Below are 24946 nucleotides of genomic sequence, written 5' to 3'. Positions count from 1 at the left end.
GTACACTATTCTCTGAGGGAGGGTATCCGAGAGGAAGTCGGGTTTATAGTGTGAGCTACAAAGTAAATAATGAAACAGCAATGTCCCCTTATTCATTGTTGCTCTAAACACTTAGTCTCAATGTATTTCAATCTTGAGTGTTTTCATTTCTAACAGCTCTGCTCCATCATTGCAGCTTGCCATCTGGTGCATGCACGCTTCTACTCATCTACTGCAGCTACGTGTCTACATAAAAACGAATTTGCTTGTTGGCTTACTAGGGGCAGAAATTAAAACTGCCCCCGCACTGCCTGAGTTTTCCCCGAGAAGCTCAGTTTTCCTCTTAGGTTGCTTCTGTGGTCAAAATTCCATTGCTTAGAAGAAAAACTTCCATGTGGAATGCACAAAAAGTAAATTCTCTTAAAATTTTAACGTATCTGTACACTACTGGCATTAGATACTCAGAGTTGGGCAAGTGCTAGTTGGCTTCTGCATTGGGATTGAAAAACAGTAGGAGGTCTAAGGGCTTAGTGCAGCTACTTGTTGAATTATTATGTATACAAACAAGATTTCTATTGCTAGAGGATCAGAAGAGCCTGACCTACTTCGGATAGCTTAAACGTGGCCATGACGATGCCTTCTCCACATTCCTTTCTAAGAAGAAGGGCACCTTAAGCTCTGGTTCTCACATCTGCAGCCTAATTCAGCATGTTTCCCCACACTTTCTATTGCTGACTTGGCAGATGTTTGTTCATGGCAAACGTAGAGATGCCAAATAAACAAGAGGACCTGTTGTGCTTGGGACTTGGCTTATCGATGGCCACTAGGACCCTTCTCCAGTTGGATGAATACTATTAACTGAGGCAGCATGGCTATATTGGGAGGGGTGGATAAAAACTGCTGCCTTCCTCACCTGGACTGGTCAGAAACAGAAGATGCTCTGCAAATTAACCCCTAGTCAGACGCTGTCCTTATAAAGGATCACAGTGCATAGTGATGAGTGGCCCTAAGCTATCTTTGTCCTAAACTACTATCCATTTTCTAAGCCAACATCCCCCGGTAGTACAGAGAAAGTACTCAAGTGCCTGCAAGGGTTGCAGATAGTTTAGACTCTGGAAGGTCAGTAGCGGCTAGAGATGTCAGGCAGGTGGACAGCTTGGGACTCCCCCTTCTTGGATGTGGGAATGTGTGATTAACTGACTCTGACATAGTGGCCACATACACTAGACCAATGAGTACACTGTATGATGAAGCATATTTTAGAAGAACAACAATTTATACCTAAAATAGAAAATCTAAAATAAGATATTTTAAATATGTTTGTATTCTGATGCTCTTTTTTTTTTCATTTTTACTACCATTTTTGCACCTACGATAAGGAAAACATATACATGGAAATTTATGCTCTTCTTAAAGGAGGTAATTACTACATAAAATAGTTGAACTGTCAATATAAGGAGGCATTTAAAAATATATACACTGCTGGAAAATGGATGTGGGCACCAAACCCTATATAAGTAAAGATGCCTAGAAGATTCTGGAACACGCTTCTGTGCTGTGCTAATTTGTTATGGTTTTTGTTTTGTTTTGCTTCTTCATTTGTTTGGATCTCTAACATTCTCAACATTATGCTATTTGTTTCATCCTACTGGACTAACCATGCAGGCTGGTCAGCATAGCTGGACTAGGCTGAGGAAAAAAAAAAAAAAAAGGATGGGAAAAGGAAGAAAAGAAAGCTCTGACCAGATAGATAAGTTAACTGGGAGCTGGTTCCCTCAACGGCTACAGCTCAAGCAACTAAAACCCGACTGCTTTAAATCAAGAGGCACCAGCACTCCCATGTTCAGAGGTACCTGAATTGTGGTGAACTGGTCTACCAAAGGCTATTGAACGCACCGAAAGAGTGAGCATAATATCTATGGTCTCTATCGCAGCCTCTTCTCCAAAAGGGAGAAAAAAAAAAGAATAAAAGGAATATTGTGTGCAGATTTATTTTATACATACCTATATATTTACTTTTCCTGTAGACTGTATACCACCAGTAAGAAAGAGTGTACAAAAGTCTGTTACTTGGTACACTATCCCACCAACAGTATAGCTTTTGCCTGCTTTCTAAAAGGTAAGAAACGATCTAATTTTTATTTATTTATATGTTCTTGTCTCTACTGAGCAAAGAAGTGTTTCCATGAAAACTGTGCATGATACCTGTAAATCTATTTATATGATGAAATGTGTTTTCGGAGATCTGTTTGCTAAGCATAGTGCAGACAGCTGCTATGGGTCACATGCTTGGTTTCTTTTCTGGAGAACATGCATGTGGGTGTGCGTACATCTGTCTTTTCTAATCAATCAGGTAGCCAACAGCGGTGGAATTGGTGCTGGGCACTCTGGTATATGGGCTACTTTAAAATTACCGATGGTGAGAGATTATTTTTAAATGTATGTTGTCTTGTGCTGGTTTTAGAAGGCAATGTGGAAACTTATAAGGAAGAAAGGGGGATGTTTTACAAGCCTAGTAAAAATGTTTGTTCTGGTTTATTTTTAGTAAATACATTCCCAGAAATGTATTCATTCAAAAAACAATGAATGGCCTTACCATCTCAAACCCAAAAAAGTCTCGGTTCCTTCCTTACAGCAAAGGAATAGAAAAGGCTTTGCTGGATGGGCTTGGTAGTGTGTTGAAGCTGAACTATGGCTCATAGTTCAGCCTTAGAGAAACACGGAACCAACTTCAGTCATGTCACTGAGCAAGGAAAGCTTCGGTGAAAGACCTCAAGAATCTATAATGAGTTTTAACATTAGTCAAACCCAGAAATCACCAATAAATACCAGAGGTATTCAAACGAATCACTTAGGAGAAATGGTGATGTGTGAACTGGGCATGGGAATGAGCAGACATAAGAATAATCATTGATTCTTCACTGATGTTTACTATTTGGGGCTCTCACTAAAAGATATATGCTATGTATGTATTTATTATTATTGTTATTATTATTATCACTACCTCCCTCCTTTAGCCTACACAATAGTATAAAACAGTGGAAAAGAAGGCTTATATTGACAAGCATCCCTATCTAGCTGAAAGTCAAAGTATTCCAAACTGTGGGAAAACAGACAGTGGAAAACATCGTGTAGGGTTATTAAAATCACGTGGTGGCTGTGAATACAAGGTTGCCTTTTGATTTCCCTTAAACCTGCTACTGTACTTACAAAATAGAGAAACCTATCTGTATAAAGATTCCAAGAGAGAGTGGAGAAGTCTTGTCATGGGAGGGAGAAATACTGCTTCCTAACGTGGGCTAGTCTTCCTTTTTTCTATGTTGCTAGCATGGAACTTTTATCAGATCATTGCTGTGCATCTTTTTTTTTTTTTTCTTAATCCGTTTAGCACTGTAAGACAGGACAAGAGTCCTTTCAGAGTAATTACATTTCCTGTTGATTTTAGATAGGTGCCTGCAACTCAGTCTTTAATTTGGGGTATATTGTTCACACACTTATTTCCTTTTTCCATATCAACATGATCTGTCCTAGTTTTTAAATAGGGCATTCTTTTCTCCCGGTGAATATATAACAGTATCCAGTGAGATTTCAAGTTTTTGTACGCCAAGGACTCGTCAAAACACTGCACCTCATCACTTGAGTCACCCTTTTACATGAGACTCTCTGAGAATAAAAGAGAAGGCATTTGCCCTGGGTAAAAATGATAGATTTAATCTCAATCCATTAAAAATTCTCTTTCGTTCCATTCTAAGTTGATGCCTTTTGGGTTAAAGGATGCAAGATGAAAATGTTCTAAGTCAATTTTTCAGTTAAAAAATACTTTTAGGATATGCTGTTTCAAAATAACTTTTGGCTAGGATCTTTTTTTGTTTCAAAGATTTTGACCAGGTGCTCTTCTTTTCTGCCAATGTGAAGGTGGCTTTACACATTAATGATAATGATCTGATACTGTTACTTAAAAAAATAATTGGGAAGTTGGTCCAAGTTACATGTACTCGAAGAGGGTAGTGATTTACCTTGTTCAGGTTACAGTGAGACAGCAAAGCTCGGTAGAAGGGGGAAGGAAGGCACGTAAAGTTGTGTGTTCAAATCCATTTCTATGTTGCATTTAGACAGACGAAAACAGTAATGGAAAATTTGTAGATTCGAGTAAACTTCTGTCCTCCTGGGCTAGTAAGACTTAGTCCAACAAAGGTGGAATCTACAGAGCAGATCACACACCTACTTGTGGGGGGTTGAAGGAAGCACGTTCAAATCAGACAGAAGAGAACCTAACCTGGTTTGGAAGCGCACTCCATCTCCTGCCTGTGTGGAACAGCCCTCTCGCACAGACACCCCAGGCCAGACATCAGCTCAATCAGCACTGCCTGCCATCTCCTGGCTGAATGTCTGTAGATCTTAAAACTCTGCAGAGGCTTATCAATCTAACGACGTTTGTTTTAAAATGCAATTAAGCAACAAAAACACAATCAATCTGGTGTCATTACCAGGTCAGGAAACAGGTTGTTTTGTGAGGAGGTAAATTTTCACGCGGCAGGATGGTGTTCTCATTTTAAAACTTGAACAGTTAATTCAGCCACGCAAACAATAGCCCTGAGTCTTGTATTTAGAAGGTACGTTCCTCCTAGCAAGCACACTGGTTATAATACTATTGACATTGCACTAATTTATTAAATGGTATTGTAAAAACATCAATCATTTCTTGTCTCTTATAATTACTATAATGGGGTTATCTTACATTTTAAAGCTTTGCGGAAACTGTGTAAGCCACATTTTTGTATCATGTTGAGACTCTCCCTCCTCCTTAACATTCAATGTGATATCTCTGCGCTAACTGGAGACTCCGTCAATTTAAAATCCATCTTGAAACACTCTGTAAGTATAGCATAGCACAGAATATACGTTACCTGACCTCTGACATAGAATCACCTTAGAAATAAATGCAGCTATAAATCTTGTTGGCCTATTTCTTTCTACCTAAGAGCTCCATGAAATACCATTATTCCTCCCGTCAGGGTTTGAATCCTCAGCATCCTCAAAAAAAACAGTATTTGCCACTCAGTTCTTCAACGTCATTTCACTTAAAGAACAGGATGAAAATTCACGTGGCTGGAATCTGTAGTCTTTCTTAGCGTAAAAGAAACATATGCATCCTGCCCCAAAGCCATTACAATTATGTTAAGTTTTACATTTTATCACGGCACCACAGCAATCCGGCCAGGATTTATGAACTCTAAGGCTATTCTTCAGTTGGGTCCATCAAAGACATGATTGTCAAGCCCCACTCCTCTGGGCCAGTCCTGAACTGACTAGAAAGTGGGGACAGAAGAGAACAGTACCCACAGGGAGCCCAGATCTTATGGAAGACTGAAAGGAAAGCAATTAGAATTCAAACAGGAGTAGGTCTTAGGAGAGGCCGTACCAAGCGCTAGCAAGCTACAGGTGGACAGCATCACCCAGCAGGGTTTGTTTGAGCTGGTCTTAAAGATGCAGGACTCCAGGCAAGCATAAAGGAAAGACACTCGAGGCAGAAAACAAGGATGCACAAAGAACCAGAAGTACAAACGAATATGGTATTTGCTGGGATTAGAAAGCAGTTCTGTGAGGCTCGAGTATTTTGTTTGGACGCAGGGGATGACACGTAGGAAAGCGGCCTGTGCGTAGAGGGACCGAGTCATCTTTATCTTCGTGCCTTTAGCACAGGGTGTGGCAAATACTAGGTTCTCAGAAAACGTGCATGGAATGATTGGCGTAAATATAATACCTCACATACCAAAGCCTCCTAACCTTACCAGAACAGAATATGTACACAATAATAAGTATTTATTAATAATAACAAAATACCGTATCTGCAGACGGAGCAAGTGGAGTTGTATCCTTCCAGATAAAACCTCTAAAAATTACAGACTGCCTTGAAAAGTCAGTTTTTTGACTGTGATGTCACAGGTTTCAAATCCATGTTGTGGGTCTTACATAAAACTCTTGAAACTGACGATCAATGTTACATCTGCGTGCAGGTAATTAACCAAGGTCTCTTTTGATGAGCTAATCCTGTGTATAAAACCAACAAAGTTTTATGCCTATTTCTTTCCCTTTATAGCCTACAGATATCTATTCTATTTGTCTTCAAAGGGCGCGTGAACTTCAAAATTACCACTGGAAATGGATCCTATGCACACTTGATTTAAATGGTTAGAGCTTCTAATCTGGTAAAAGCAAAAACAGAATCAATTTGGTAGTTTTCTGATTATTAAGTACTTTTTTTTTTTTTTTTTTTTTTTTTTTTTAGAAACTGGCATTTAGGAAAGATTTTGTCTTTTAGGCTCCAAGTATCATTTGCATTTAAAAAGAAAACAGTGTGTATCCTAAACCAAAGTCAGTTAATCTCTACAATCTTTCTTCTTCCCAATTACTGTGGGTGAGCATCCTCTCTCAGGACGCAAGTGATGGTGACTCTTATTTCTGCCTCTCAAAGACATGTCTCAGCTTCGCAGAGTTTTTGTTTTTTGGGTTTTTTTTTTTTTCTGCCTGTACAATGGAACATGGATGCATTTTAAATTAACTTTCTCTAGGAATCAAAGGTAATCATTATTTCTCTTTATGATCCACATGAATATTCTCATTATTTTTCTCTTTTCAAGTTTAAGATTAGTTTTGAATGCCCTTATATCTTTGCCTTCTTTCAGAGTAACCTCCAAGGACCCCAGCTTGCACTAAGAGCACTGAGGAAATGTGTCCACAGCCTGTTCTTGCTGAGCTGACCCAAACGCTTAGAAGAACACGATATGAATCAGTAACCCCACTTCCTGTAAGTGTTGGTCCAAGTATTAGCTATGACCTTGAGCATGCTGTTTCTTTTCTCTGGCCAAGAATAAGGAAAGCTGCACTAAGTTTCTTCTCTGATAGTTGAGGTAGCATAAGCTCGATCACCTCATAGACTTCTGGGATCCTGGATAAGTCCTATCCTATGTGATCTTCAGTTTCCCCGGTAGAAGATGGGAGAATGCTTTTCTCCAGGGGATACCATGAAGATGGCATGGAATTCTGCAAATAAAAGCCTTCCTTTATAAAGGCTGTGCATATAGGAGGTAGCATTGTTAGTCTCTGCTCATCTTTTGGTTTAATTAGCTTTGCTTTCTCCTCTTTGTGGTTACATTTTTCATTTCCATAAACCATCAAAGTTGGAAGGAATAACATCTAGATTGCCAACGAAGTTAGGCAACCTTTTCTCTATGTAAAACAAGCTCTGTTTCCAAGATGGGACCCTTTGGTGTTTTGATGGGTCAGTAATAGTCTTTCAGCTTGGTGAAATTGACAGGGAAGTCTATCAGTCACTCAGCAAGCCTGCCGTGGAAGAGATAGGCTCATACCGCCTGATACATGAACCACTCCATATGATTAACTTCGACAGGTAACTCCACGCTGGCTGGCAAGCTGAAGAGCATTTTACGTACAAATAATCGTTCTGGGGTATGTCTTGAGTGACGGAATAATGACTGAGTGCAACACAGTCCCTTAATCTTTGTTTGTGAAAACACATTTTGTTTCCTTTCGAGGCCAGGATACTACAACAAAATCAATTAACAAAACCCCTCAGAGATCTTTGTTGATACTTTGAAGTTTGGTATTTATCAAGTTTGTATCAAACATAGAACTTTCTTGAAGGGCTGGGCTCATTTATCTCAGTCTTCAAAGGGCCTCACACGGTGCTTTATAACAATTTAATAATTCATAATCATGAGGGTAATAATTGGACCATATTATCCATATTGCTACAGACTTACAAAGTGCTCAACCATCTATTGAGACAGGACTTACTGTCCCCATTTAACATGTGGAGAAACTGAGGCTCAGAGCAGTGCAGCAACTTCCCAGTGACACACATGTGCCCAGTGGTGCAGTGCATGTCTGCACACGAGCTTCTGGCCAGAGTCCTGTTTAATCAACTTTTCTGAAATTAAATAGGATGGAACACAACGTTTCAGTCGATATAATCAATCTCATCAACATTTATTGCTCTCATCGGTAGATTCTAGAAGCCCTCGAGGGCTTCAAGGCAGAAAGCGTAATCTGAGTTCAGTGACATTTGGAAATGAGATGGGCCCTCTTTTTTCTTTCTGTTTGGTACTGCAAATGATAAGACAATTTGGTGTTCTTTCACCTATTCTTGGATTCTTTTGGTGGTCCGAAAAATTAAAGACTGTTGTTGCCTACAAGAACATGGTCTTCCAGAGCTGAAAATGTTTAACTCTTGAGAACTCACTGAAATCCACTGCATAACACACTCAAGGCCTACTGGGCATCCCAGGCTGAGGGCAACATGTTCAGAGTTAAGATCCCAAGTCATCAGATATTGATGGCTGTAAGCAGACTCCACCTCTGCGTTCGATGGCACGAGAACCTCAGCAAATGAAATTAAGCCCAGAAAAGGATTTGCTCTCATTAAAAAATGGCACTTTCCTGGCACAAACATGTGGAAAGCTAATTCCCACCATAGTTTCATCACCTCTTCCTTCTCTCTCTGTTTTTGCCAGAGTGAAGCTCTATAAAGAAACTGGCCACCGGAGTCATTATCATCTGTGTTAGCTGAAAATTTGATTAATCGGGCCTCCCAGGGTTAGCATGAAAAATTCTAGATTTTTGTTCTAGGAACTTAATTTCTCTTTTCCTCATTTTGGTCATGTTTGCAAATTTCATTTGCATTTTAATTTGCGGTGGTTTGCCAAAGTCCAGACTGAGACTTTAGCTGTTGTTTCTATTCAGGTGAAAAGTGCAACCACAAGTGGCCATCTGCACTGGCATACAGGCAGGCAATTGTCCAAGGCAAGTATCGTTTTGCATTCTTCTAAGTATCCTGAGCAAGCTTTGCTACCCAGCCCACCAAGGAATGTAATAAAGAGACCCTCTCCAGTTTTCAGGACACGCTTAGCCTTAGGTGGTTCTCCTCACATACTAGCGCTGTCCTTGTCCTCTCAATATTCCAAAATCAGAAATGACACGAAAGGAGTCTTCAGACCTCAGCCCATTAGAACCCTTTCTAGGGGCTTTATTTAGGAAAGACATCGATACGGGGAAAGAGCAAATGGGGAAAGAGATCCCTACTGTGATCTACTTTGATGTGACCCTTTCAAAGCCAGTCCCTCCCTGGGTATTGGGTTCTCAGTCCATCCTGGGTAAAGTAGCAGGTATGGTAGCATCAGTGGGGGCTACTTGACTCCCCTACAAAGTAAAAGAAAGTGAAAGAGGATCAGCATCTGAGACCCTGCCATTTCTGCCAAGTGGACAAAATGCTGACCCTTTAGAAAAGGTCATCTCTCTGTGCCTCAGTTTCCTCATCTGTAAAATATAACCTCGTAGTTTTCTTAGTTGTGAAAACTACATAAAAGTAAAGGACTTAGAACAGAGTTTGGGGGCACCTGGGTGGCTCAGTTAAGCATCTGACACTTGATCTCAGCTCAGGTCTTGATCTCAGGGTCATGAGTACAAGGCCCTACTTAAAAAAAAAAAGAAAGAAAGAAAAGAAGTTTGGCACAATAGTTATTCAAATGTTAGCCATCAGTGTTGCTATTAGGTCATCTAACATTAACTGAATTTTTCTATTTGTGTTTCCTCTAGGAAAGAATTTGGAGCTTCCAATCTGATTCCAACCTTTTCCATGTGATCTCTTGTACCCATTCTATTTTTGTACCACACATAATAAAGTTTGAGAGTGTCAAGTAATCCATCTGTATCTGATTTTTGTCTGGAAAGACTTGCAGGATTTTCAGATTGAAATATCAATCCATCTCCTGTCTTGTCTTTCACCTGTTTAGTATTGATCATTTCTGGAGCAGTGTGTCTTAAAGACAAAAGTTCACTGCACTATCAAGAGAGAGACCTGGGAAACCACATTTAAACACACTTCGCTTCCATTTAATTTCATAACACAGCACATATTTCCTTTCCATAAATACATTCAACACGGTCACCACCGTGGCAATGTTATATTAAAATATTACTGTTAGTACTCAGATATTTAAGGAAATACCAAGGATCAATTTTAAAATTCTATTTATGGAAGAAAATCTGCCAAGAAGAAATCTTTTGAAATGCATTTCAGTTTATCCTTCAGTCTAATTTATATCTTTTGTTCCCTCCCCTGGTGCTCATCAAAATGTCACGAAGTTCCCCAGGGTTCCGTTACACATCCAGGTTTGGAAGCTTGCTTTCTTTCTTTTTTTCTTTTCTTTTCTTTCTTTTCTTTTCTTTTCTTTTTTTTTTTTCTTTAAACCCTGCCTGGTAATCAACACATATAATATGGTGTTGATGTGATGGTGATCATTTATACAGCCGAGTATTTTCCAGGATTTTAAAATGGTTTTTTAAAAAAAATAGTCAGGTTTTTCACACGCATGGCATCGACCATGTTCCCAGGAAATCATCTCTAGCTGTCTGCTAGCACTGTGAGAAGCTATTTCAAGGTCTCCTCTCAAGAGAGTCTTCCAGACTGGTGTTGCAAACTAAATAAAGACGAAGCTAATTGCTGAGCTCTATTACTGGAGCTGGAAAACAGCACCATTTATGTTTAAGGCTGAATTTCCATGACAACCCCAGATAAGAAGCTAGGTTAGTATTTCTTGTTCCTGCACAGGGCCACAGGTTATGGCCTTCTGTGGGCACAGTGAGGTGATACATCTTTATGCAACAATTCTAAGCTACTCAGTAGGTCACCTCTGAATTTAATTAGCCCAGAAGTTTTCAAAGAGATGAAATATTTTTAAATTTTCATTGATGCTTTTCTGCCCAACCAGGTAACAAAAAAGATCAGGATAACCATTGTTTCATTTACCACTGCTGTTAATGAATTCAGTGCGATCTTACAGACAGGCAGTCTGGTGCACAGGTTAAAACCGAGGGTGCCGAACACTTACTCCTGGATGCAAAATCCAACTTTGCCCTGCTCTAGATTGCAATGTGGGCACCTTGCTTACTCTATGCATCGATTTCTCATCTACCAAAAGGGTGTACTGTTAGTAACTACCTCATCAGGTTGTGGTTAGGATTAGTGTACATATAACATGCTTAACACAATGCTTGGTATATAATGTAATGCTCCTTAATTACTTGTTACTCTTTTTATGAATATCACCAACTAAGCGGTAGCTGCTTGGTTCATATGGTAGCCACTAGCCACACAGAACTATTTACACTAATTAGAATTAAATAAAATTATTTTGTTCTTCAGTTGCACCAACTACCTTCCAAGTGCTCAGGGGGCCCACCTAGCTAATGACTACCATACTGGAGCAAAGATACAGACCACTGCCATCATCACTAACAGTCCTGCTGGATAGGGCTCTGGATCATACGCAGCCTGGAGAAAGCAAAAAGGGGGATAGGAACATCCTTTATAGAAGTGGTATCATTTGTTCTTAGCACTCTCCCTTGGTTGTGGAAATAGTCTCAAGGCTCTCTCTGAAAGCGCTGGAATCTCTCTCTTACGTAGCATCTCGGAAAAAGTGCCTGACACTGTGGAATAGACAATAAATACTGTGAAGACCAACAACAAAATTTCCGTGAACAGTTTCCTCTCAGGTGGGAAGGCTCCCCATTCTTTTATAATGTTCTGTATTTATTGATTCTCTGGCTGAACATAATTCTTGAAAATCGAGGAAGGTGGCAAGCCTGTAGTCGTCACATGTCTTATGGTAGAACCCGTACTTAGCAGAGAGGGTGATTTTCTTAATCGCCACCCAAATGCAAGCAGCGCGCACATTCATCCACCACACCAATGTTGCTCCACAGCAGGAAAGTCAGCTTAAATATTCAAGGATGTGAGCACAGGCCTTCACCCAAACAGCACACTTCCAGACACCTTTCCCTGGTGTTTACCCAACTTGGCAATTCTGGTGTAGGCAAAAAAATGATTGGCCTTTCCCATCAGAGTCAGATTGACATGGCCTAGGATTGATTTGTCCCACGCACTGATACTTGATTTGTCCTATGCATCGATTAGTCCTTGGAAACCGTGTCTGGCAGGTGCTTGGTAATAGTTTGAGAGTAAGGGAAAAATACAAGCAAAACACAAAAGATGTCTATCATTTTCAACAAGCAGAAGTTTTATGTGAACGAGGAACAGTTAGTGATGTTATGCATCGTCTAAAGAAGTCTCTATCAATGTATATTCTAGAGAACTTTTACCGCAAAACGATCACAGAAAGCTAGGAACAAGAGCCCATGTAATATACGAAATGCCAGAGCGGCTCTATCATACCATTTCGTACACTACAGCTTCTCTACGGGCCTCTCCCTGCTTCTCGGATGCTCATTCCAGAACGCAGGATGTAAAACGGCTGCATAAGGGAGAGCGAGAATAAAAACTGCCTCTGATTTCAAACTTTCCAGACAAGTTATTTATTGCCTAATGGGAAAAAAAATGTAATTGTTGTATTGATTGCTCAATATTGTCTGCATAACAGTATAATGAGTCAATGTTCCAGAAGTGCAGAAAAAGATAAAAAGACAAATCCATGGAGTTTTTAAAAATTGCATCATCATCAATTAACTGTGACCATCAACTACCCCTTATATAACATTTTTTAGTCTTATTTTGCTGTGTCCTTGCACATACAGCGTCTCGTTTCATCCTCAGGGCATCACACTGAGGTGGGGGTATTGCCCTCATGACATGCACAGCCTACAGCTCCTGGGGTTAAGAGCCTCATCCTCGCTATTCGTGACAAGGCAGCTTTAGAGGCCATTCTGACCCCATTTTACACACACCCAGGTCTCTTTAAAGAGCTGAAATATCTTTAGACTAACAGATGCATTTTAAGCTGGGGGTAGAGGGGTCAAAAATCCCTCATTATAGAAGATTTAAATTTATAGCACGGTCTGGAAAACAAAGCAAAACAACAACAACAAAAGCCTCTTTTTCCTTCTATCTGTAGATGATATCAGCAATGAGTAGCCACTTGTCACCTTATCTATAGAAAGGTGAACGCTCGAGCCAGAATGGGAAGTAAAGGTAGACAGATAGACGGCTATAGAAGTAACGAATTATTAATACCAGGTAACAACGTAAGCCGTATATCTCCCCAAGGCCAGGAGGCTGACTGGAGAGGAGTGTGCTGTGTCTGATGGGAAGGAAGAGGATTCTATCTTACACTTGGTTTAGCTTCTGCTGAGTGGGTTATAAAGACAATGCCTAGGCCCCAGTTAAACCTGGGATTCTTTTTTATAAGCTTGCAAAGCTTACCAAAGAGGTTAAACCAAGTCTGAAATGAAAGATGTTTATTGTTTCTTTTGTCTACTAGTCTTCTCGTCAACAGAGCCTGACCCCAAAGCAGCCAACATGATTTATGGAGTATTTACTATTGTTAGGGACTGGACATGTAACGCTGAGATAGAACTACCGGCAGCTCCTCCAGGAGGTCACAACCCAAAGGGGAAGGAAGAACAACACCTTGTCAGATGTGATTCATGGATGCATTACTAGAAGTATGTGCTGAGGACTGAGAGTAGCCATTTGCTCTCGCGGATGGCAAGGGGACGTTCTAACTGTGCCTTAAATAATGAATCAACATGGGAGAGGGTGTTCCACACAGAGGGATCCTAGTCCAAGTACGTGAAATGGTGGCAACAATGTTAGCGACAGTGCTGGGTAGCAGGTATTGAGTACCTCCCATGTACAAGCCACTATTTCAAGTACTCAATGTGTATTAACTCATTTAATCATAATAACCTTATTGTATATGCATCATTAAGCCCATATTACAGGTGAGGAAAGTGAGGCACAGGGATTTCAAGGAACTTCCCCAAAGGCGCACAGCTGACAGGTAGAGGAACCTGCATATATGCTCAGTCATCTGGGCTCAGAGGTCCTGCTTCTGACCACTGTAGTGCCTTCCAGTGATAGGTACATTGAGGAAAAGCCATTCTCCAGCACGGTTAGACCAGGAGGTTCTCAACTAAGGCACTAGTGACATTTGGAGCCGAATAAATCTCTGTTGCAGGGGCTGTCCTGTGCTCTGTAGAGTGTTCAGCAGTGTCCCGGACCTCTACCCTCGAGATGCCAGTAGTTCCAGCCTACAGTTGTGCACGTCTATCAGAAATGTCTCTAGACATCGCCAAATGTTCTCTGAGGACAAATTCGCCCAGTTGGAAACCACTGGACAAGCACATGATGTGTGAAAATGAAGCAAGGCAGAAAAATAGATTAGAACTGTGTCTATCCTCAAAGTCTATTCTGAAGGCTGTGGGAATGTACCCTTAGGGAGAAAGGTGCCATTTGGGGTTCTTAAACTGAGGAGCAGCAGAAGAGGTAACTTGCAGAAGCATTGCAACAGCGGCTTCTGTGAGGTACAGAATATACACTCTGACGTCTCAGCTTAGGAACAGGTTTTCTCTGACTTAATGATGACTTTATGAACTAACAGTATGTTCAAAAATCTTGAAGTTAAAGATATCAAAGGATAATCTATAAGAACAATCCAAAAGTTGAGGCAGCCATTTCTCCCTGTGGTCCCTGGAATGCAGCCAATCCCTGACCTGAAAGCTCAAAACTCGGTTTTACTTCAGGCAAGAAAACTTGTGGATCTGGGGAAAAAACTGACCATCCAGTCTTCTTAAGAAGCTCCAGTGTCAGATTCCATGTTATTGTGTTAAGTGTGAACATAGTTATGTCAACTTCAGAGAGGCCGTTTCTACAACAAGATTTACTGGACACTTGGCAATGATGGAAAAAATGGAAGTATTCTCCCTGCAAGTCTCTATATGGGCAAAATTTCAAACCACTGGGTATGTGTTCAGAGCAGCTCTTTTATTAGCAGGAAGAAAGATCTATGCACTTTCTAAGTATTCTACAATAAACATGTTATAAAACAAAAGATGGTTTTCGAATGATCTAATTCAGAATTGTGCCTCGGGCGGTGAATAAACACTGGCCTGACTGTACAATTTCATCTATTCTTCAAGCATCAGCTTTCTTTTCTATTACTGTTTTGACTCTCAGTGTGTTATGTCACTGGGAAGGATTAGAAAGGGATAGTTTCCGAGCTTTCTTTACAAGACTGCCATAGCCATCTTGAATCTAGTGCAGCTCTAAGCTTCTAACAAACTTCATAGTTTCGAAGATGGATTTCTTTTAAGAGGAATAACTTGATTGCCTGTGAAAAGTTATCTAATCCCAGAGGAAGCAAACAATGAACCTCTGACAGAAAAAACCAGCCTTAGGGTCAGAGTCAAGGACTTCAGACTTGGACATAGTGTTACTTGGACAAAAGCATCTTCCCACCCTGTCTGGCAACAGGGGGATTTGAGTGCCCTCATTAATGAGGTCCTTTTGAGGTTGGGTAAGATGACACAAGCTAAGGTCCCAGGCTGTGGTCTGATCTATGGCCAACATTCAGTAATCCACATCCAGAAATTAAGACAATCATTTAGGACTTTGGCGAGATCAGACCTATCTTGGAACCTCCTGGAGACTCTTGCATACACATAGGGGAATGACCTGGCTTCAGCAGGAGCACATCTCAGCCACTGTGTGAATCTCCCTCAGCTCAAGGCAGGAAGCTGCCCCACAGCTCATCTCACCGTGGTCTCGATGCTGGCTGGGAGGGCTGGGAGGCTGGAAACTGGAACCCCAGCCTCCCAATGTCAGCAGTTCTCCTGGGAATAACATCAGGCCCTCAGCTTGCATTATAGTGGGAAAAAGACATGATAGTGTTGTCTTCATCAGCTTTGTTTTAAAAGAGGTACTCAAAGAGAATGTTCAAGTCTAGATCTGGCATTCAACTAATGATTTGAATTTTTAAACAGCTGTAGTTTTTTCAAGTTTTACCATTAGTATTTGAAGGCGATTGCTAAGCTTTTAGATTCTTCATAAATAGTAAATAGATTTAGACATAAATATCCTGTAATATGAGCTTTGTTCCTTTTATTCGGAAGCAAGTTGCAATTTCTCATTTAACATGATAAATCCATACAGAGCAGCCATTGTATGGGAAGAACAGCGAACAAGAAGTACGGTTTCTGTACTGATGAAAGGCATGTAAAGACATCAAACCCAAACATCGGCCAGCCATTGCTGGGAAAAGAGAACACTGAGCAATGCCTTGTGGCATTTTAAGGACAGCAAACATCTGGCATGAATGTAAGTAGCTTTAAGATGTCAGGAAGAAATTCAGATCACAGGATTAGGTGATCAGCCCTCATCTCATAGGTGACTACTTCCTTCCCTTCGGAAGTGAAAAAAGCATTCTTCTCCAAGAAAGATGTTAACAACAGAAGGCAAGCAGCCAGAAAGTGCAATTGCTAAATTCTCAAGAGAGCAGAGAAAACGAAGCATTTTCCCCTCTTTCCTCCAGGGAGCAGGAGCATGAAATTGTTCAGACTGTTTGGGGACCTCTGATAGAGGGTGTGGGGTTGGTGCTGACAGCAGCCCAAGATGTGCTTGGGACTGCAATACTGAGAGGCTCCAGCAGAGCGACAGATGGGACGGACCTTTGCTACCATGCTGCCCAGCCTTTCCCAGAAGATGCTTTGTTCTCAACGCCGTTGATTCTCCTTGGCCACGGAGGCCTGGGTCTGAAAGCTCAGACGTGTGGTTCTCTTTATGTCAAGCCATCCCTTCTGGCCTTTGTACGAGTTGTAGGAGGACTCTAATTAAACTGGTGGTAGGTGCCTCACTCAGAAAATGCCCTCTCAGCCTCAGGAGCGCATGGTCAGTTAACAGGAACGCCCAACAGGAGAGGTCTTGACTAAAATTTTTTGGAAACCAAACACTGAGTTGAACATATTCATGTATTATTCATGTAATGAGATCTGCTAATCATATGTCTAAGCGGACAGCTTCAAACACTGTTAAGATGGGAGCTGGTTTTTTTCCTCCTTGCTGTAATAGCTTCAGTAGCTAGCGTGGTTCCTGGCACATGCTAGATGGGCAGTCTAATTTTGAGCTAACGCATAAAATACAAAGAATGTTGCAATACATGTATTTTCAAGTAACATTAATTTGACTGCATGGATTCTATAGAAGAAAAAGGTAGAAGGAGAGAAGGAAGAGAAGGAAAGAAAAACTGCTCTCCTTGCTTTTCTTGTTCAGTCTAGAGGCCGGCGTCCCCTCCTAGGGAAAACTGAAGCCTCAGCGAAAATGCAGAGAGAATCCAAATAAGTAATTCTGGACTTTTCAGCTTCTGCAGTCCCAGACCTTAGCTTCTGCAGTCCCAGACCTTAAATTAATGAATAATTTAAGGCAGTGCTTCTCAAATTTTAATGTCCATGTGATCATCCAAGGATCTTGTTAAAATGCTGGTGTGGACTCTAAAGGTTGCTTAGACTCTGTGTTTCTAACAAGCTCCTGGGTGATGCCCATGCTGACGGCCTTTGGACCACACTCTGGGTAACATAGATTCAAGGGACTAAGCAGAAAAACTTTGACCATGCCTAACTTTTACCGGCTTGCCAACTTTAAAACCTAACCCCTATAAAAGATGTGAGTCAACCAGATGCACGCATTTTAAGCTAACCTCACACAGTCACTGTATAGTTAGTGAATGTGAAAACCTGGCATGTTTCAATTGACTATTGCTATGTGAAGGTGTTTTAGTCTCTCCGAGGGGAAAACATAAAAATATGGCAAGTTATCATCTCACTTGTGAATCATTTTAGATTATGCTTGCAAGTACAATGGTTAAAAGCACCTCAAGTAATAAAAAGATAAATAGTAAAATATTCAGGCCTCGTTTGCACTGTCATATATACTGATTTAATTACAGACTGCAGATTTTCATCTAATTGCTAACAGTGAGTTGGCTCTTGAATAATTAGGAGGAAGGGGTGTGACTTCTGGTTAGAACAGCCTCAGAGTACAAAACACTTGTTTTTCAAAGGTCACTATGACATTTCAAAAAAAAAATTTCAAAAGAGAAAGTAGTAACAAAAACAGTGCAAACACTAATCCAACACTGAAGTCTAGTGAAAAGGGCCCTGTGCTCACCGACTGAAATAAAGACATTCTCATTCTGTGCTTCTTGGAGCTGACGCCCATTGGAGTTACCTGGAGTGCCTTTAACCCACACCTATGCCTGGGCCTCACCAGCACTCTATGGAGTTATATCAGGATGGGATCTAGGCAGCTATGGTCCAAATATCTCCCCAGGTGAGTCTAATGGCAGCTAGGGCTGAGAAGCCTTGATCTACTGCAGAGATTCTCAACTTTGGTCCCAGAACTAGCAGGATCAGCATCACTTGAGAATTTATTAAAAATGCAGATTCTTGCACCCCCATCCCTACCCCTGATGGTTGAATCAGAAACTCTGGGATTGGGATCTATCAATGTATACTTTAACAAGCCCTCTAGGTGAGTCTGATGCATGCTACTGGAAGTTCTTTCCTGAGAAGGATAAGGGACCTTTGTCAATGTTCTTACCCAAGACATCCTTATGAGGGGCCACTGAAAGATCTCATGTCGAGACTTCTCTGTTGGATGGCCTACAACTTGGGCCGTAGTGTTAATTCTAGAGTTGGTTCTCCTACTTCCAGTCTGGAATCTCAGCAATGGAAGGAAACTTAATGTCATTTAATTAGAGGTCTAATTGTCACTATGCCATTTAAAAAATATGATCATGTGTAATACACTCGAATACCTCTAGTGATAGGAACTTACTACCACATTGCCCAATCCTTTCCATCTTCAGATGCTCACTAGGTACATATTCTGAGTATATTTAAGGTTGATTCATTTATGTGTGACAATGATCCTTGGGATGGATCCTATAATCTGCATTTGACCCCTGCACAAACTGAGGCTTAGAGAAGTTTCATAGTTGGCCAAGGTCATGCAGTTTCATACTAAATTTATACCAAGCTCTTTGTCTTGAGGCCCTATAGAGAATTCATTTTCAGAAATGGTAATCAATAATCTGTTGTTAAGAAAACTGAACTGTGGTATTACATTCTCTTTTTTCTAAAATAAATATTTGTTCCCCACAGCCAATATCTAGCCCCTTCGTCATCCCTGCTGGGTCCTATTGATCAACATACTAATAGACTGTTTATGCTTTCCATCTATCTATTAGAACAGTGTTTTTTCAAGTCCTGGCACATGTAAAAAATGATAATACTGGTAAGGCATACTTGGTAAACTGGGGAGGATTTAGGGTGGTGGGAATCTATGTAAGACTTGTTGGAAAAAAAATTGCATGTTATATACAAGGATATTACCAAATAATTAAAAGTTTTATGGAAGAGACTGAATTTATATCTAACTTTAAAACCTAGTATTTTCACTTTTTTTCGTAATAACTTGGATTTACTTCCATGAATAGGTATTTCCTATCCCCTTATATAAACAAAATGGGTACAATCTCTGGTCAAGACTGTTTGATGATGATCTCTTCAAATTCTTGATAGAGAACAGAAATGAAAAACTTTGTGTAAGTAGGTGATACAAAGTTTGACAGCATTTTTACAACAATTCAAAAATGTGTAGCATTTGGATTTATATTTCAAGAGTCCAGTAGCTTCTCCTTTATTGAAAAAAGTAGTGTTAAAATATCTACTGATAATGTGAATGGATTTTGAATCCAGTGCAAGCTTTTTCTCTCAAGTGTTTTACATAATGATGATGCTTTAGTCTGCTGTTGCACACGCGCTATTAGAGCTGTTATCATGCAGCTGTGCAGCTAGACAGGTTGCCACCAAAAGGGTATCACAGTCACAAATGGATAAAAGTATCCACTATTTATGTGCATGCAAATATATGGGGTCACCAGTTGGATGTGGACCTGTCAGGAGGCCCACCCAACCATCTTGCCCTGCTCTCAACTGCCTGGCTTTCTGAGAACATGAGTGAAGTCTTCTTAAGCTCATGAAGCTCTTTGTCCATCATGGCAGTGGCACACACTATACTAAACCTTATATCCAGATAGGAGAGAACCTCATTGCCCACACACCATGGAAGAATGGCAAGGACTGGATTTCATTCATTGTGCCCTTCACCTACAGAAACAGACAAGTCACCAGTCCCTTCTCTGTTTAAGGAACTTTCAAGGGAGCCCTAGACCCCCAGACAATGCTTTTGGTGACTAGACATGATTGACATGGTTGTCCCAAGCTTTCAATAGCTGCCCCAAGTTCTAAAGGGATCAGTACAACACTCTGCATTCCTGGAGCCCAAGATCGCAACAAGTTGGCCAACTATCATACCGATGCCATATTTTGGACATCAAGGGCACTTTTCTGAAGAGTGGCTCAGGCCAAATCCACTAGGGAAAAATATCCACAAGCACCTCCTGGATGTGAATGATGATCGTGAGTGGCTTTCTTTGTTCTACAGTCACTTATTCCAACAATATTAAGTCCCAAAGGGACAGCTGCCAGCATCCTGCCCGACATGTGTTTTCTGAACAGAGTCCAGTCTGAAGCTCACCTACACCACAATGATCAGGGACTCTTGGGAAAAGTGTAGTACCATGGATCCCCCAAAATTCAAAGAACTCAGTGTACTAGAGACACAGATTATAAAATAGTGGCTAACAGAAATGAAACTGCAACTGTGAAAACACTCTGAACAAGAAGAACAGAGAGCTATGAAACTTACCTACGGAGACCTAGAGTAGCCTAAGGTTTTCTTGAGGGCGTGTGGACATTAACAAACAAAAAGTGGTAGGCAAAACACGTAAGCAAAGGCATGTACAAAGGCCCTGTTACAGATCATGGAAAACATGAAAGGCTGAACAAAAGCCAGTGTGATCAGAGGCAAGAGAACCAGGGAAAGTATGGTTCAAGAAAGCCTAGAAAGTAAGTGTCAAGTTCCATAGATATTTGTAGAACAAATGAGACAGTTTACCCTTGTTCTAAAAGCAGCAGGAAGCCGTTGAAGAGTTGTAAGCAAGGGAGGTGAGAAAATAAGGAACAACACGATCTGATTTACATTTTTAGAAGAAATCACTCCAGCACCTGTGTAGAGGAATGACTGTATGTAAACATTCAGAATTAGTTTGGAGATATTTATGAGTTGAGGTGATAATGTTGACTTTGACTACATAGGGGGTAGTAGAGGCAGAGAGAATTGGAAGGGATAAATATGTCAGAGGTAAAAGTAACAAGATCTGGTGATGAATTGGTTCTTCACCCTTAAGGAAATTCCAGTGACTTGGACTGCTGTTCTTGCCTACATACTCACCGACTTCTGTGTCCCCAGATGTGGAAAAACAAAGTAGGTCGGTTCATCTTTACAGAGCTGTTTTACTCAAATTCAGTTGATTTTATTCTTGATCATTTGTTTGTGCTTTGAAGTAAAGGACAATTTCTCCAATGCACAAAGCCAATTAATTTTGAGAGCTTTATGAAGAGATCCCTGTGTCCATATATATTATATTCATAACCCTATGCAGGAAGTCAAAAGTAGTTGATATGTGTGATGAGTTCAGGTCAGCTACAAAGTTAAAAGGGAGCAGTCCTCAAAATTGTCCCAGTTATGACACCAACTTTAAGCCTAGAGGGTTCCCAAAACTACCCTTGGATTTGATACTTTGCTAGAAGACTCACTGAAAGCTGTTATACTGAAAGTTTATCAAAGGAAAAGCACACAGATTAAATTCAGCCAAGAGAAGACGTACATAAGACAGAATCCAAGAGAAGGACCCAGACCTGGAGCTTTCAATGTCCTTTCCCCATGGAGTCAAGATGCATTACTTTTCTGGCATTCGTATGTGAAAATACACAGAGTATGGTCAACCAAAGATGATCACCCAAGTCTCAGTGTTCAGAAATTTACTGGGACTGCATTATATTTGCAAAATTGATTGACTAACTGTGCATGCAACTGAACTCACTCCCAGGTCAACCAGGCATGCATGATCCAAAGCCCCCACTCTCAATCACACTGTTACTATCTGACTCGCTCGAGGCACCAAGGCAAAAAAACATTATATCCTAGGAGCCAAGAGCAAAAGGCTACACTTCTTTTTGGACAAGGTTAAATTCTTTACAGCATAATATGCCGATGACATAAAAAAAATGATGACTTATGCCGTGAGCTGTAGAAATGGAATTAATGTCAATATTGTGTTGGAGGATGGGCTTGTAGAAATATGTGATTTTTTTTTTTTTTGGAAGCAGCAAATTAAATGAACCAAGGTCAAATTCCACCTTGCCCAGAACTAGCTTTGTATCTGTTAGATAGAAAGCTTTTTCTATGGATTTCGCTATCTGTTCTTCCTTATTGCCCTCACAATTCTACTCCCCTGTGGTCAACTTAGGGAAAAATGCATTTTTTGACATCGCCTAAAAGGGAAGTTGGCCCCCATTTCAACATTTTATTCTTTCTCCAAATTCTGAGTCTTCTTGGTTGAGTCATTTCTGGCTGAGTCAGTTAATAGGCCAGATCCTAATATCTTCCCCTCGTATATTTGAGGAAAACCCACCAGGAAATGGAGAGGCAGGCCAGTTTCTTCTCTGGCACGACTACTGCATATACGTTGCCATTCCATAAAATCGAGCAGTTTCCACAGAGGTGACACTTGACATAATGTGTGAGCCATGATGGTATGGTAATCGAGAGCACGATGTTAAGTTAGCAGCATGTTATGCTGGCAGCATCACTGATATGCCATCTTTTTTTTTTTAAATTGAAGCCATCTATTTTAAAGGAAGATGAAAATATTACTTACAAGATACCAGCAGATGGTAGAGCCATTATGGTCACCAGAAATTTCCAAAATCATTTAGGCCAGATGCCTCCGAAGCAATCCCAGGAACTAATATGACATTTGCTGTCTCTGTCGCAGAAATGCTGAGTTCCCTTCATCTTTTCTATTCCCCATGGGCTCTCTCTCCAAGATTGAGCCATTTTAAGTGGCTTCTGACAGTGGGCTCCTGTGCTGTGTGTTCCTGGTTTGGCCCTCTTGCCATTTAACGTTATTCTTTGCGGAATCTGATCTTTGTAGCACCGCAGAGCACGATCACTATAAAGGTTTTCATTTTCCTGATTTTCCACGCTCTGTAAAGCAAGCTTGTTACTGACTTCCAAATTCAGAAAATGGAAGTTTGGGGGATGTATAAAATTGGGAATCTCATGGAGCACTTGTCTTGGCTAATTTCACATAACTATAGGATTTTACAGGACATTAACAAGTCTTTTCTGTCATTTTATTTCCCTCACCAAATCTCTTTTATTTTTACTTTTTACCTTCAATCCTAACAATACATATCTAGTTTTTGTTTCAGTGATTTTTGGTTTCTTTGGTTTTCAATGCTTTCATGTATATTGTTATCTAAAATGAGGCCTAGTTTCTTTTTTTTTTTTTTGAGTGAATTGATTTAAGGTTAATGTGAAGAAAGCAGCGAACAAATACTACAGATAGTAAGCAAATCTGGCAAAAAGTGAAAAAGGTGGTAGAATGGCTGTGTGGAAAACAAAGAGCACTATAGGAGCAGAGAAGAGACCTAATTCTGCCTGGAGAAGTCAGGGAAGGCTTCCTGGGGGAGGTGACAGCAATTTGCATCTCAAAGGCTGATGAGGCATTAACAAGGTAGAAGTACACAGTCTGTTGGGTAAGATGGAGGGAAGGAGCTAAGTACAGTACATTTATGTTTATACAGGAACAGGTACTTTTAGAGTAGGGAGACCTAGCCTAAATGTTCAGTCACAGGAGCAAAGGCATTTGCCTGGAAGAGGGACAGGCATGATTGGAATGGTGAATCTGATGTCAGTAATGGAGGCTAGAAACCATTCCTTTTCCATTGCATGATGCCTGACAGCCTGTGGTTGGATATATCTCTCAGCTCACTCAGCAACCTGGTATGGATCTAAAAAATTACCTGAGGCCAGGGATGAGTTAGTTTGAGTTAGGTGTGAGTTAGGTTGGACTTATTTTTCTCATAAAAAGTACATACAATTATATGTTAATATAAAATATAAATACTATACATAAATATATAAAAATTATATCTAATTTGAAAAACATACATATGTATGTGTATCCAGTTTACAAACTGTGTTCTAAAAATGGCACAGGGACACCAGGAAGTGGCCCAGAGGGTAAGGGGGTGGGAGTGGCCATGCGGGCTCAAGCAGAGCAACTCTCCATCATCTGGCATCTATTCTGGCTTCCCAAGCAGTATTCATTTAAGGTAGAATTCCAAACAAGTTTGAAAACTACTTTCAACAAAGAGGTCAGTGTTTCTCCAATTCCTCGCATTGGTCTGGAGAAAGTTAGGTTAGCTTAAGGGCATCTCCCCATGACTTCTGAACCCCTTTTCTCCATGACAGGGAGCCAGCATCCACAGAGGATAGTAAATGTGTCAATGCAGATGGGCCATCAGACTATCCTGGGTCCTACTTTCATTCTCTGTATTCCAGCCTTAGGAGGCACATTGGCTGTTTCTCCAACTCCACTTGACCCAAGCTCCCTTTGTCCCTGTGACCTGTAGATGTTCTAAGAACTCAGACAAGCCCTGGGATGGGACCCCTGGAATCTAATTTCTAACCCACTCCACTGTAGTATAAGAATCATACTACATTCATTCTAATTATACATTGCATTCATTCTAACTTGGGTTTACAGTTTTGAAAGAGGTTCAGTGATCTCCTCATAAAGTGTATTAAATATTCATAATCAGCCTCATTATCTGGGTAAAAAAATATATGATGCCGAAGTTTTGAAGCTATTTTCATTTGGAAAAAAAACCAAAAACACAACTCTCCAACTTGAAAGCCCCACAGGACCCATTTTTGCTGCTGCAAAAGGTTTTGCATAAAGTGCAACCCTGTCACTCACACACAGAGTAATCGCTGGAGATTACCAGTCATTTTCATTATAGGTAATTTCAGGGTGCCTTGTTTTGCCTTGTCACTCACATTCCTGGGACCTTGCCAGAAGGTGCCACAAGGAGTAAATCGGAAGCCAACCAGAGCCCCAGCCCCAGAGGATAAATCCAAGGCTTAACTAAATATTCCAGGCCAGACGGTATCCACCTGTGT

At 40.6% G+C, this 24946-nt stretch overlaps 1 protein-coding gene and 1 long non-coding RNA gene across 4 annotated transcripts in view; one reads left to right on the top strand and one right to left on the bottom strand.

The window, feature by feature from the left end:
- The window catches only part of LOC148108910 (uncharacterized), a 189357-nt gene that overhangs the window by 51914 nt on the left and 112497 nt on the right, over positions 1-24946 (bottom strand). The gene's annotated exons all lie outside the window — the stretch shown is intronic.
- The window catches only part of GRM7 (glutamate metabotropic receptor 7), an 853586-nt gene that overhangs the window by 800513 nt on the left and 28127 nt on the right, over positions 1-24946 (top strand). The window contains exons 10-13 of one of the 3 annotated variants that reach the window (XR_015726624.1): positions 2007-6560; positions 6666-6787; positions 8743-8802; positions 9595-9699. The exons of 1 other annotated variant lie outside the window; for it this stretch is intronic. Coding sequence is in view for 1 of the 2 variants with exons in the window: in XM_045808129.2 (XP_045664085.1) it covers positions 2007-2077 (71 nt within the window). In the remaining variant the exon portion in view is untranslated. Of the gene's footprint in view, positions 1-2006; positions 6561-6665; positions 6788-8742; positions 8803-9594; positions 9700-24946 lie in introns of those variants that run through there. One more of the 3 variants, XM_045808129.2, reaches the window with a different exon arrangement.

This window comes from Ursus americanus, chromosome 14 (assembly GCF_024610735.1).
Source record: "Ursus americanus isolate L20-20 chromosome 14, mUrsAme1.1.p, whole genome shotgun sequence".
Lineage (NCBI taxonomy): Eukaryota > Metazoa > Chordata > Mammalia > Carnivora > Ursidae > Ursus > Ursus americanus.
This window is presented reverse-complemented; position numbering and strand designations above follow the sequence as displayed.